This window comes from Mastomys coucha, unplaced genomic scaffold (assembly GCF_008632895.1).
Source record: "Mastomys coucha isolate ucsf_1 unplaced genomic scaffold, UCSF_Mcou_1 pScaffold15, whole genome shotgun sequence".
NCBI classification, from domain to species: domain Eukaryota; kingdom Metazoa; phylum Chordata; class Mammalia; order Rodentia; family Muridae; genus Mastomys; species Mastomys coucha.
Window position 1 is genome coordinate 149,805,587 of NW_022196897.1, and position 12,150 is coordinate 149,817,736.

Here is a 12,150-nt window from a genome sequence, read left to right on the forward strand (position 1 = left end):
TGGACATGTGACATTCCTCACCACTCTCTCAGACCTGGATGTCTCACACACACACACACACACACACATACACACACACACTATGCTGTTTTCTGGTGGCATTGGACATGTGACATTCCTCACCACTCTTTTAGGCCTGGGTGTCTCTCTCTCTCTCTCTCTCTCTCTCTCTCTCTCTCTCTCTCTCTCACACACACACACACACACACACACACACACACACACACACCATGCTGTTTTCCGGTGGCACTGGACATGTGACATTCCTCAGCACTCTAGACACACACATAGGAAGTTCTTTCACTTTCTTCACATTCTGACTCATGCGTCACTTCATCTGTGAGGCCCTGTCACTGCATTTAAGAAATTGCAAATCCCCTCTAGTGCCTTAGCCTGATATTTCACTAGGCCGGATGGATCACCAGACGATGTTGCCTCGGTTCGTTGGCTGTGTTTATTTCCACTGGAGTGCTCCAGTGGGGAAGATGTCTGCTCATGCGCCCACATATCCTGAATTACAACTGCCTGGCACATAGCCTAGGCCACAGTAGGTGCTCAGTAAATATTTGTGCTGTATGTGGATGCCAGCGGAGGTTCTGATGGGGCTGGCAGTCACTGCAGCCCTTTCCTAAGTCCTGTGAGAGAACACCGTAGGAGTCCATTTCACTTTATCCTTAACACGGAGGGAGTTCCCAATGGAGCCCCTATCCTGCAGGTGAGGGAGCTCAGCTCAGAGAGGGTTAAATCATTTAAGTGGGTCACAGAGCTTACAAGTGATGGAAGAAAAAAAAAACTGTAGCTCTGTGTTTCCTGCCTTGCAACTGACTTCCGGAGGGAAGAAAGGACCTAGAGATCCCCAGATAGCAAGCCCATGGCTTGTGCCCAGGGGAGGCTGAGGACCTCAGAGGAAGGCTGGTATCAGGGGTGGTAGGGGATGTTGCCAGCAGAGGGGATTTGAAGCAGGCTTGAGGGAAAAAGAGTTTGGCTGCTGGATATGGTCACAGCCGGGTAGGATTCTGAGACACTTCAAGGGGTTTGCAATGCCAAGGAACCTCATAGCCAAGCTACCCTGCTAAAGGACTGGCTGCCCACCCCGCATACCCCACGCCCAGCCGCCAGCTCCCAGCTGATGGTCTATGAGGTGCCAGGAACTCTTGCTGAGATTATTGTCCTTCTGTTGACTTCCCTAAACATGCCTCTGTGTGTCAGGTCACCCTGGTAACTGGGAGCCAAAGCTGACGCAGAAGTCAGGGTGTGTGTGTGTGTGTAATGGGTATGTGCGATATGTGTGTGTGTGTGATAGGTGTCTATGTGAGTGTGTGTGATGGGTGTATGTATGAGTGGGCATGGTATGTGATGACTGTATGTGTGTGTAATGAGTGTGTATGATGAGCGTGTGTGTGACAGGTGTGCATGTGTGATCGGTGTGTATGTATGTGTGATGTGTGTATGATAGGTGTTTGTGTATGATGAATGTGTATGAGTGTGTGTGTATGTGAGTGGGCATGATGGGTATGTGTGTATGTGTGTGTGTGTGATGGAGTGTATATGTGTGTGTGCATGTATGTGTGTGTGTGCGTATGCGCATGCCTGTGTGATGGATGTGGTGGGGTGAACCCAGAAGTGGCAAGGCCAGGTAGGGATCAAGGCACAGCTGCCTGTGTGGTTTCTAGGGAACCACAAGGTCCAGGTCAGAAGGTCTTTGTGTCCAAGGAGTTGTGATGTGGACACAGTGGGGACAGGGAACAGTCCTTTCTGGAGAATAAGGGGCTGTCGGGGGAAGTACTGAGGGATCCAGCCCTCTGCACAGGTAGTGGCACGAAGGCCCACGTCTTGAAGGTGTCACTGTGTTTCTTGGGTATCTCTCTGTGCCTGGCCCTGTGCTAGATGCTCCGTAATCTGAGGGCACACGCCACTGTTGTCATTGATGGTGATGGGGCCACTCAGAGAATTTAAGCAGCTAATATAGAGCCCTAATGCCAGAAAATTAAACCTGACCAGACAGGGATGATATCACATAGGAAGAGGACAAAGAGGCTGCCACATGAACCCCCACCCCACCCCCACCCCCCAGTCCCAGCATGCGCTTCACAGCTAAATACTAAACACTACTAACTTCGAAGGGTGTCTAGCCCAGGCTGGCCTTGAACTTCTGAATCTCTTGCCGCCACTTCCCAAATGCTGGGCTTACAGGAGTGCCACCAAGCTTGCTACCGCGGAGTTTACACAATGCTGGAGAATGCCCTTGGGGGCCTGAGCATGTGCCAATCAAGCAATCTACCCACTGAGCTACAACCCTTAGCCCAAGGCTTCACTTTGTCAGATTCGCCACACACATAATTTCATCTTGCCTATAACACACTGTGAAATAAGTACCAGCATATCCTATTTTTCACATGGAGAAATGGAGGCAAGAAGTGAAATTACTTGGCCCATAGCTAAGAAAATACAGAGCTGGAGCCCAAGCCAGGCTCCCTGATGCTTCTCTCTGTCTTGCTGAAAATGGAGGCGGCCAGTGGGGCAGGGGTGTGTTGAGGAGAGGGGATGGCACAGGGTTCGGGTCTGGTGCTCTGACCTCGGGACCCTGTGCTGGTCCTCTTTCTCCTCCCTGTGCAGTGGAAGAGGATGATGGCAGCTGTGAGGTGAACGGCCGCAGGTACCTGGATGGGGAGACCTTTAAACCCAACTGCAGGATCTTGTGCCGCTGTGATGATGGTGGCTTCACCTGCCTGCCGCTGTGCAGGGAGGATGTACGGCTGCCCAGCTGGGACTGCCCACGCCCCAGGAGAATACAGGTGCCAGGAAGGTGCTGCCCCGAGTGGGTGTGTGGCCAGGGAGTGACACGGGCGATCCAGCCTTCCACAGCCCAAGGTGAGTGAGTGCGGTGGGGTAGGCCCAGGCCACCAGGGCCTCAGCAGCAGCAGCTCCTACAAACAAAGCTGTCAAACTGGCTAACCAAAACGCAAACTTTAGGGATATAATTTCAACTAAGAAATCATTTCATTAAAAATAAAGTTCAAGGGTTTTGAGATATGGCTAGGTAGTTAAGAGCACTTGCTGCCCTTGCAGAGGATCCGGGCTCAGTCCCTAGCACCAACATGGTGTCTCATAACCATCCTTAACTTTAGCTCCAGGGGAATCTGATGCCCTCTTCTGACCACTGTGAGTGACAGGCATGCACATGGTGTACATACATGCATACATACATACATACACACATACATACATACATACATATGTGGGGCAAAACACACACATAAAATAAAAATAAATCTTAAACTGTAAGAGTTCAAGTTCGGGTGGCTGAGTCAGGATGGGGGTGGGGCAGGAAGGAGTATAAACATTCTTGAGTAAAATCTTTGCATCTCACAGCAGTGGGTATCAATATAGCACAAGTGGTATAAGAGAGTATAGATAATAAATAGAGAATAACATGATATGATACAAAATATATGTATGGAATATATATTTATGATGTTTAAATAAATATGGATAATTATAATATTATGAACACATGATTGTTTAGATTTAGGTACAATCCATAGGTAAAAGATTATGTAAAATCTGGACCAGGCAAGACTGGAGTTTGGGCCACAGCCCAGGGTGGGCAGAGTTACATGCAAGACAGCTACATCCTTCTATAAGCTTCTCAATCCCAGGATTTTGTTGTCCTATTTCTTTAAAGACATTATTCTTACCACATGAATTTGACTGAGGAGCATGACCAGGAAGTGAGGGCTGGTTCTCCCTCATGGGAAGGTAGGAAATGGGTGGCTTAGATAATGGACATGGTGTTTCTAAACTCAGCTCTGGCTCTGTTTGCTGGGTGACTCTGAGACAGTTGTGGAAAGTTCCTGGCCTAAGTTTCTCCAACTGTAAGGTGGAACTAATAAGAATATCTACCCTTTAGAACCATGGAGAGAGCAAAATGATTTCGTCCAAGTAAATGAGTTGTAAGAATGCCCAATGCTAGCACTGTTTAAGTGCTAAGGCCAGCCTTATACCTACCAGGGAACATGGTGCATCAAGTCAGGCACATAGGAGAGAGTCATTCAGATCACCTTCTACATCCCCCCCATCCCCAGTAGCACCTAGACCCTTGTACGTGCTAGGCAGTCACTCTACCATTGAGCCACACTGCCAGCCCTCAGCTTGCCTATCAAAAAGCAATATAAAAACCCTGCCTCCTATGTGACCTCCCCTATGTGAACATGGACAGGGCCGTGAACAAACACACTTGCAGTTATTCCTCTGTAGCCACAGGCTCAACCAGCTGTGCATCAAAAATAACGTAGTGCAAACAATCCAAGCTTATTCTGGACAAGCTTACAAATAAATGAGACTCAGACGGACTATAGTTATTTTATTTGGCTTTGACAATTACTGGGGGGGGGGTCACCCCTAATCTACTCTTTTAACTGCAGGCCTGGCTACCTCTCCAGCAGTGTACCCCAGATACTTGCTGTTTCTCCTGGCCATGTGCCTAGGGTTCCTCTCCCCTCAGGGTGGCTTCCTCATCTGTCTCATCCACCCACCCCTCTCCAACCAGGTCACTCCAAACCCATCTCCCTCTAAGCCCTCCAGTAATTGGCTGTAGCCAATTTTATTTAACAGATAGGTTTAAATGAAGGAGCAGGGTTTGCACAACTAAAGCTTGTCAACAGGGGAAGTCATTGGTAGGCCTAGACCTTCCTATAGAATTTAGCATGGCAATACATAGCAACAGGCCAAACTTCAACAAAGCAGTGTGGTCATCGGGCCTGCCCTGAGCATGTGTAGGTTGTTCCTTAGCAAAGAGTGTTTCAGAACTATCCAGTAACATTTCCATTTTAGCTTGTGTCGGTGATTGGGAGGTAACCTGTGTTCCTCGGAGGGCGTGTGTGGTATCTGTGCAAACATGGCACCATTTATACAGGGATCCAAGTGCCCTCATGCCTCCTGCCCTAACATACATAAACACACATGACACCTGTGTGTGCCAAGCAGAGTTTCTCAGCGTGCATCAGCATCAGTGATGTTTGGGATGGGCTAAGTCATTCTTTGTGGGATGAGGGTGGGAGGTGGGGGGCTGTTGAGTATGATGTGGGATGTTCAAAGACCGCCTTGCCTCTACCCTCTAGATGTCAGTAGCAGCACCCCTCCCCTGCCAAAGCCCCTTGTATACATTCATTGACTGCGACAATAGAAAATGTTTCTAGATGTTGCCAAATGCTCTCAGGGCTAGGAGGAAGGACTTCAGTCATAAAGGAAAAGGAGAATGAGGAGGAAGATATAGGCCATGGTGAGCCTGCCATCTTGGGCCCTTCCGGTTACAGTACCACACCACACAAGTGGTAAGACACCATGTATCAATGAGTAGGAAGGTAGAGAAAAAAGAAAGATGGCATGTAGAGGAATTTCCCTTAATTATCTGATTGGCTAGGAAAGATGACAAATAGCCAATCACTGGGCTAAAATGAGGAGGCGGGTTTTCCAGGCAAGACAGGAAGAGGAGGGGAGAAGGGGGAGTTGGAGGAGACTGGAAGGGGGGTGGGCAGAGGGAGGGTTGTTGGAAGGAAGATGGAGTAGAAGCCCATGGCCTGGAGAAACTGCAAGTAGCAGGGATTTCACAGCTGGGGAAGAACGTGGTATAGAGGCATATCTGCCCAATATAGGCGTGCAGTTTCTAAACATACAACCGAGTTACATTTTCCTTGTATGGGCTTATTGGGGTTGGAGATTTACCACAACAATGGCCTTTGTTAGTTGTTTCAGGGCCAATGTCAGCAGGATGCACTATGCTCAGATATCCTCAACTATTGCTTTCTCCAGTCCCAAATGTTAGAAAGCTCAGGAAGAAACTAAGGCCAAACAGCCTTGCCAGGTTTCCTGTGAAGGCCAGCGGGTGAGCTGACTTAGCTGCTGAGCCCCAACTTCTCTTCTTTCTAACCCCCAGGATACCCACTTTCTGCCCTTGTCACTCCTGCATCTGCTGATGTCCCCTGTCCAAACTGGAGCACAGCCTGGGGCCCCTGCTCAACCACCTGTGGGCTGGGCATAGCCACTCGAGTGTCCAATCAGAACCGATTCTGCCAACTGGAGATCCAGCGCCGCCTGTGTCTGCCCAGACCCTGCCTGGGAGCCAGGAGCCACAGCTCATGGAACAGTGCCTTCTAGAGCCAAGTGGGGATGCGGATACAGGGCCTGTCATTCTCAGCCAATGTCCATAGGATCAGGCCCTGGACTGATGGTACACGCCCCTCTCTTGACTGCAGTTAACTGTCCTGGTTGGGTTCAGTGTCCAGAGCCACTGTGCGATCCCTGCTCTGTCTGAGGTAGGTGGAGCAGGTGACCAGCGCCATTTCTCTGATTAGCCTGGGATTCTGACTCAGGCTTCTGGGTTCTTCTGGCTAGTTCCTTATCAAACATGCACATGGGACAGCTTTCTCTCAAAACTTCCCTGTATGAAAAGGACAATCAAAGGATCTTTGAAGCTAGGCTGTGCAGGGCAAGCCTGGCCACCATGCTGGAGATGATGGCAATGAAAGGAACCAGGCAGCAGACTGCCTGAAACTTCCAATTCCCTTCTTGGACTTCTGTGTGCTTGTCCCCAAAGATTATGGTTGAACTCTGGGTGTGCCTTCCCTGATCTGAGAACACCCTGCCTGGCCGGGAAGAATTCAGGGGCAGAATTCTCTGTGAACATACAGAGATGAAATCACACAGTCCTTGAAAGCATCTGCAAAGTCCAGGAATTTGACCTTTGTATTTGTAAGAATGCACATCTCTTAAGCGCTCACTAAGCAGGAGGCTCCACACTTCTGGCAGGCCCGGGCCTTTCTCCTCAGCATGAGAAAGACGAGGGACAAGAGTACCCTCCTCTGGAGGACTGGCCCGGCCTGGAATAAACACTCAAATCAAGTGTGGAGTTTTGTTTGGTGTCTTGTGTTCTCGTGCAGAAATAAAACAAAGTAAAACCCACCTAAATATAAATGTTACATCCCCTCCATTGTGAGGCTTGGACGATGCTCCGCTCGGTTGGTAAAGTGTTTGGCAGGAAAGCCCGAGAAGCTGGGACCAATCCCTGGAACCTACATTCAAAGGCCAGGGGTGGTGACGCTCCCTCAAGATACCTGTACAGGGGATTGGAGGCAAGAGAGTGCCCAAGCCTCCATAGCCAGACAGCCTCGTCTATTTGGTAAGTTCCAGGCCAGGGAGACACGCTGTCTCAAAAACCACAGTGGGCAGCTTCTAAGGAACACGCTCATGGAAGCATGGGCACATTCTCACATGTGTCCAAGAATGCACACATGCACACACACACACATGTACACACACACGAGCAACAAATATTTTTAAACTAGAGTTATCATCAAGGTCTAACCAAGCTATCAGAGATGTCTCTGTGTGGTGTGGTGACACGTGCTTTTAATGCCAGAACTCCAAGGCAGAGGCAGGTGGATGGATCTCTGTGAGTTTGAGGACAGCCTGGTCTATATATTGAGTTCAAGGCCAGTGAGATCCTGTCTCAAAAATCAAAATCTAAACAGACAACAGTAGTCTCTATGTTTAGACAGTGATTTTCCCCTATGAAACATTAAGAAGTATATAATTCACACAGATGCACAAGGCACAAGCTCTGACTTGAGTCTTTACAACCGTGCACCCATGTGACCAACACCTCCATCCAAGTATAAATGTCCCCATCACCTCAGAACAGTCCTGTGCTTCCTGCAGCCGCATTCTCTTGATCAAGTGACCCCCGTCCTACCTGATTTTCATCTCCACAGGTGCGAGTTTTGCCTGTTCCTGAGCTTTGCACTCTTAAAGCCTTACACTCTTTAATGACCAACCTGTCCCACTCAACAGGAAGAAAAGAAATGAACCATTTAGTACTGAGTCCATCTAAGAGACCAGCTAGAGAACCAAGATCAGCACCACACCTGGAAGTGAGAGCCGCCTCCTGGTGGTGGGCACGAGGTTGACAGACCCAAAGCTGTCCCTGAAGGCAGAAGGAACCTTAGGCTGCAAGGCTGCCACTCTTTCAGTGTCACCAATCAGGGAGGAAGAGCAGTCTCCATGACTCTGTAGTCAGAATGCTGGAGACAGGAGCCCTCCCTGTGTGAAGAGATGGTGTTGGACTCATAGGCAACGACTTTCTGACCTTCTGACCTTCCTCCCTCAAGCTTTCAGAGCTGAGCTAACTGGGTCTGTCTGGCTGAAAGTGTCTGCACTCACTTCCTTAGTGCTGGGTTGGAGGAGCAGGGGAACTTTGTGTCATAGACCCAGTGGTCTCTGGAGACTCCTCTGCCAGCTATGGCTAAAGCTCCTGGCACAGTCTGTCTCTGTGGACAGGGGGCACCCCATCTTCATGCATGTTGAGCGGCTAATGAAGACGGGGCTCTTTAGGTGAATGGCATAGAGGTGGGGAGGGAGGGAGGGAGGGAAGGAGGAAGGAGAGAGAGAGAGAGAGAGAGAGAGAGAGAGAGAGAGAGAGAGAGAGAGAGAGAGAGAGAGAGAGGAGAGAGGGGGGGGAGAGAGAGATCCCCGACCTGCCTAGATGCTCAGCACGGTCCATGTTCTAACTGGCAACAACTTTAGAGAATCTGGCCCTCTAGACCTTCCCCGGGAGTCAGCACCAGGATGGTACCAAGCAGCTGACAGCACCACCGTCTAGTGAGCATTTACTGCGTCCTGGTGCATCTGTCCATGACCTTACGGAATGTGAGGTGCTTGAAGGAATTCCTGCTCTACAGGCGAAACTGAGACCAGCGAGGTAAAATTACAGACACTATCAAAGCTCGGACACGAACCAGCGGAACCCACGGGCTATGCGCTCCTCCACCCCCATCCCGTCTCTCTCATCTCCCTCTTATCCTTTCTGGTGTCTCCTCTCCTCCTTTGTTTTATCTGCCCCTCCTTTCAATCTTATTTTTTTTTTCCTTCCTTTCATTTGTCTACCGTTCAAGAACAGCCGGCCCCTCCACCAGTATCTGGTCAAAGCAGGAGCTTGCATTTCCTGAGTCCGCGGCCCCCAGCCCACCCTGAGTCTCTACTTTACTAAAAGCTAAAAGCTATGGTTTCACATGGGCTTTGGTTGAGGAACCTGTAACATGGTGCTGCCCCCTAGTGACATTTGTAAGCATGAACAGTGCAGAGCCTGCCAGCCGATTGAAATCCTGAGACTAGAGATCACTGCTGCCCCCTGTTGCCCAGATTTAAAAGTGCATCCTGTTTGGAGACCAGCGGGAGCAACTGCTTCATTAAGCCTGCAGTGGTGATAGAGTAAGCTAGGTTTTGTTTGTTTGTTTGTTTGTTGTTGTTTTCTATCTGTGCTAATTTAATCATTAGTCCCTGAGTCATGTTACCTTGTCTGTCCCCTGGATGATTCCATCGTGAGAGCCTTCTCCTATTGGCTACACTGCATAGCCAAGATCTTTGTCAAGCACAACCATGACTAAGTTACTCTGGAACCCCGAGATAACCCTCCACCCCACTGGACCAGATCCTCATGACCCCCGGGCCTGCTGTGTCTTCCAGGTCATCTGTGGGGAGATACCACAGATGTCTGTGGAGTCTCCTCTTGCCCAGATTCTCCACCGAGGCCATTCTCCAGGCTGCCTGCTCTGACCTGGATGGCTCTTGCTATTCCTTATGACTCTCAGTCTCATTTTTCTGTGAGGCTAAACTCCTCTGGTTTCCAACTAGAAAAAGAACTAACGTATGTGGATAGTGTTTGACAGGATTCAGAAGTCAGGGAGAAAATGGCGCAGGGATGAGGGGGTGTGGAATAGAACATGCAGCCATGACTCAGGCTAGCCTCACAGTCTCTGGGGGATGAGGTGACAGATAGTATTATATGATGCCACCCAGGGAGCTGACCCAACTTTACCAGGGTTAGTGTGTTGTAGGCCCGGAATCTAAATCTGTTCTCTGGCTCTAGAAACTTGCCCTTGACCTCACTATGCAGGCTGGGGGTGGGGGTGGGGGTGGGCTGGAATAGGAGGAGGAAGCCAGTAGAATGTTTCTAAGAAGGGCCTGCGGGTGAGTCTTGGAGCTTTCTGGAATCTTGGGGTTCTTGGTATCTGCCGTTTGACCTTAGCTATGAGTTGACTTTATCCAAAACTCTGAAACAGTAGAAAGTCCCACTGGGGGGGGAGGGGTCTGTTGCCTATGTGTTGTCTGATTTGATTGTCATGAGAACTTCTGTGATAACTGTGTCAGGGTAATGCTAGCTGCCTTACTAAGCCAGGCAAGCATTCTGACAGGACAGTGGCTTCCCTCCGTGTGATTCTCCTGCCTGCTGACACAGTGACCCACCATTCCCCAGGGCACAGAGTCCTCTGCGTGTACATTGCAGACAGAGATGGAGAAGTTCCCCTACTCCCTAAATTCAGGATTTAGAACAGAATTTCTAAGCCTGGAGCCCACACTCTAACTTGTACCCCTTTGGCAACACTCATCACATCAACACTTGTGGCTGTAAGAGAGGCTGGCAAACGTAGTGCCTTGCTGGGCAGGCGCTTTGAGTCAACACAACGCGGAGTCCTTGCTAGAGTTAGGGTGACGACAAGACTCTTGTAAGCAATCTGTTTCACCAGCTTACTCGGCTCATCAGGACTCTGCAGGCTGCTTGAATGGGATACTCCCGCCATAGGCCTGCTGAGTGGCCAGCAGGCCACTCTCTGGCACCCTTGTCCCCTCTGGCTTTCTGCCATCAGATTGCATGCTTGCCAAGAGTCTATTGGGTTTGTTTCCAAACTGGCCTGCACCAGCCACACTGGCCTTTGTGAAGAGGCAATTGTATTAGCGATCCCACAAGCGAGTGAAACATGAGCACAAAAGGAACACATTTGTTTTCTAATGAAAACTCCACGAAGACTTGTGGTTTAAAAGCTACTTTAAATTGGGCATAGAGGGCACAACTCAGAAAGAAATATCCAGGAGGCAGCTGGAGTGACAGCTCAGTGGTCAAGAGCATGTGCCGCTCTTACGGAAGTCCTAGGTTTGATTCTCAGCATCACATCAAGTGGCTTATAACTGCCTGTAACTCCAGCTCCAGAGGTCCAATGTCTCTGCAGGTGCCTGATCTCATGTGCACACATGTGTGATGTACACACACACATACACACATGCACACACATGCATGAACACACAAGCACACATACACACCTGTACACATGCACACACCTGTACACATACACACCTACATGCACATGACACACATGTATACATGCACACACATGCACACAAACATGCACATACACATGTACACATACACACATGCATGCACATGCACACACATGCATGAACACACAAGCACACATACACACCTGTACACATGCACACACCCATACACATACACACATACATGCACATGACACACATGTACACATGCACACACATGCACACAAACATGCACATACACATGTACACATACACACATGCATGCACATGCACACACATGTATACATGAACACACATGCACACAAATATGCACATACATACACATACACACAGGTACACATGCACACATGTACACACATGCACACAATTAAAATGATAAAAATAATGTTAAAAAGCCACAAGAACAGAGAGTCTGCACGCCTGCCCTTCCATCAGGTGCCTGCCAGTCCCTGGGTGTCCTTCATGTATCAGCTGGGAACAATGTTCAAAGCTCATGAATGGGACTAAACTCAAGGAGTAGCTTGGAAAACAAGGGTTTGTTTTTAACTGAATAAAGCCTTCCAGGTTTATTCCATCTTAAAGAACTCCCTGGAGACGGGGTGTCCACCTCTCTCCACTTTAGCTCACGCTTCTCTGATGTGGTCTGGGTCCAGGGTTCTGTTCTTAGCATGTCATTTTTAGAAATCTCATGAGCCAGGTGTGGTGCTGCATACCTGTTGTCCTGGCTACTTAGGAAGGCATCTTGTGTTGCACAATGAATTCGAAGGCCAGCCTCAGCAACTTAGCAGGATCCTGACTCAAAACAAGATAGAGAGCTGGGAATAAGATTCATTTGTAGAGGGCTTGTGTAGTGTGAGAGTGAGACTTAGGATTCAGTCTCCAGCACATAAGAAAACAAAACAAAACAAACAAAAACAGTCCCATTGCTTGAGTAACTGATTTACTCCTACTCCCAGCTCCGGTGGATATGTGGGCTTTTACAGG

The 12,150-nt window shown here is 49.1% G+C and overlaps 1 protein-coding gene across 1 annotated transcript in view; it reads left to right on the forward strand.

Moving 5' to 3' along the window:
- Window positions 1-6,156, forward strand: part of Ccn5 (cellular communication network factor 5) — an 11,355-nt gene extending 5,199 nt beyond the window's left edge. Inside the window, exons 4-5 of the mRNA XM_031373740.1 lie at window positions 2,617-2,871; window positions 5,936-6,156. Coding sequence (XP_031229600.1) covers window positions 2,617-2,871; window positions 5,936-6,156 — 476 coding nt within the window. The remainder of the gene's footprint in view (window positions 1-2,616; window positions 2,872-5,935) is intronic.
- The last annotated feature ends 5,994 nt before the right edge of the window (window positions 6,157-12,150 follow it).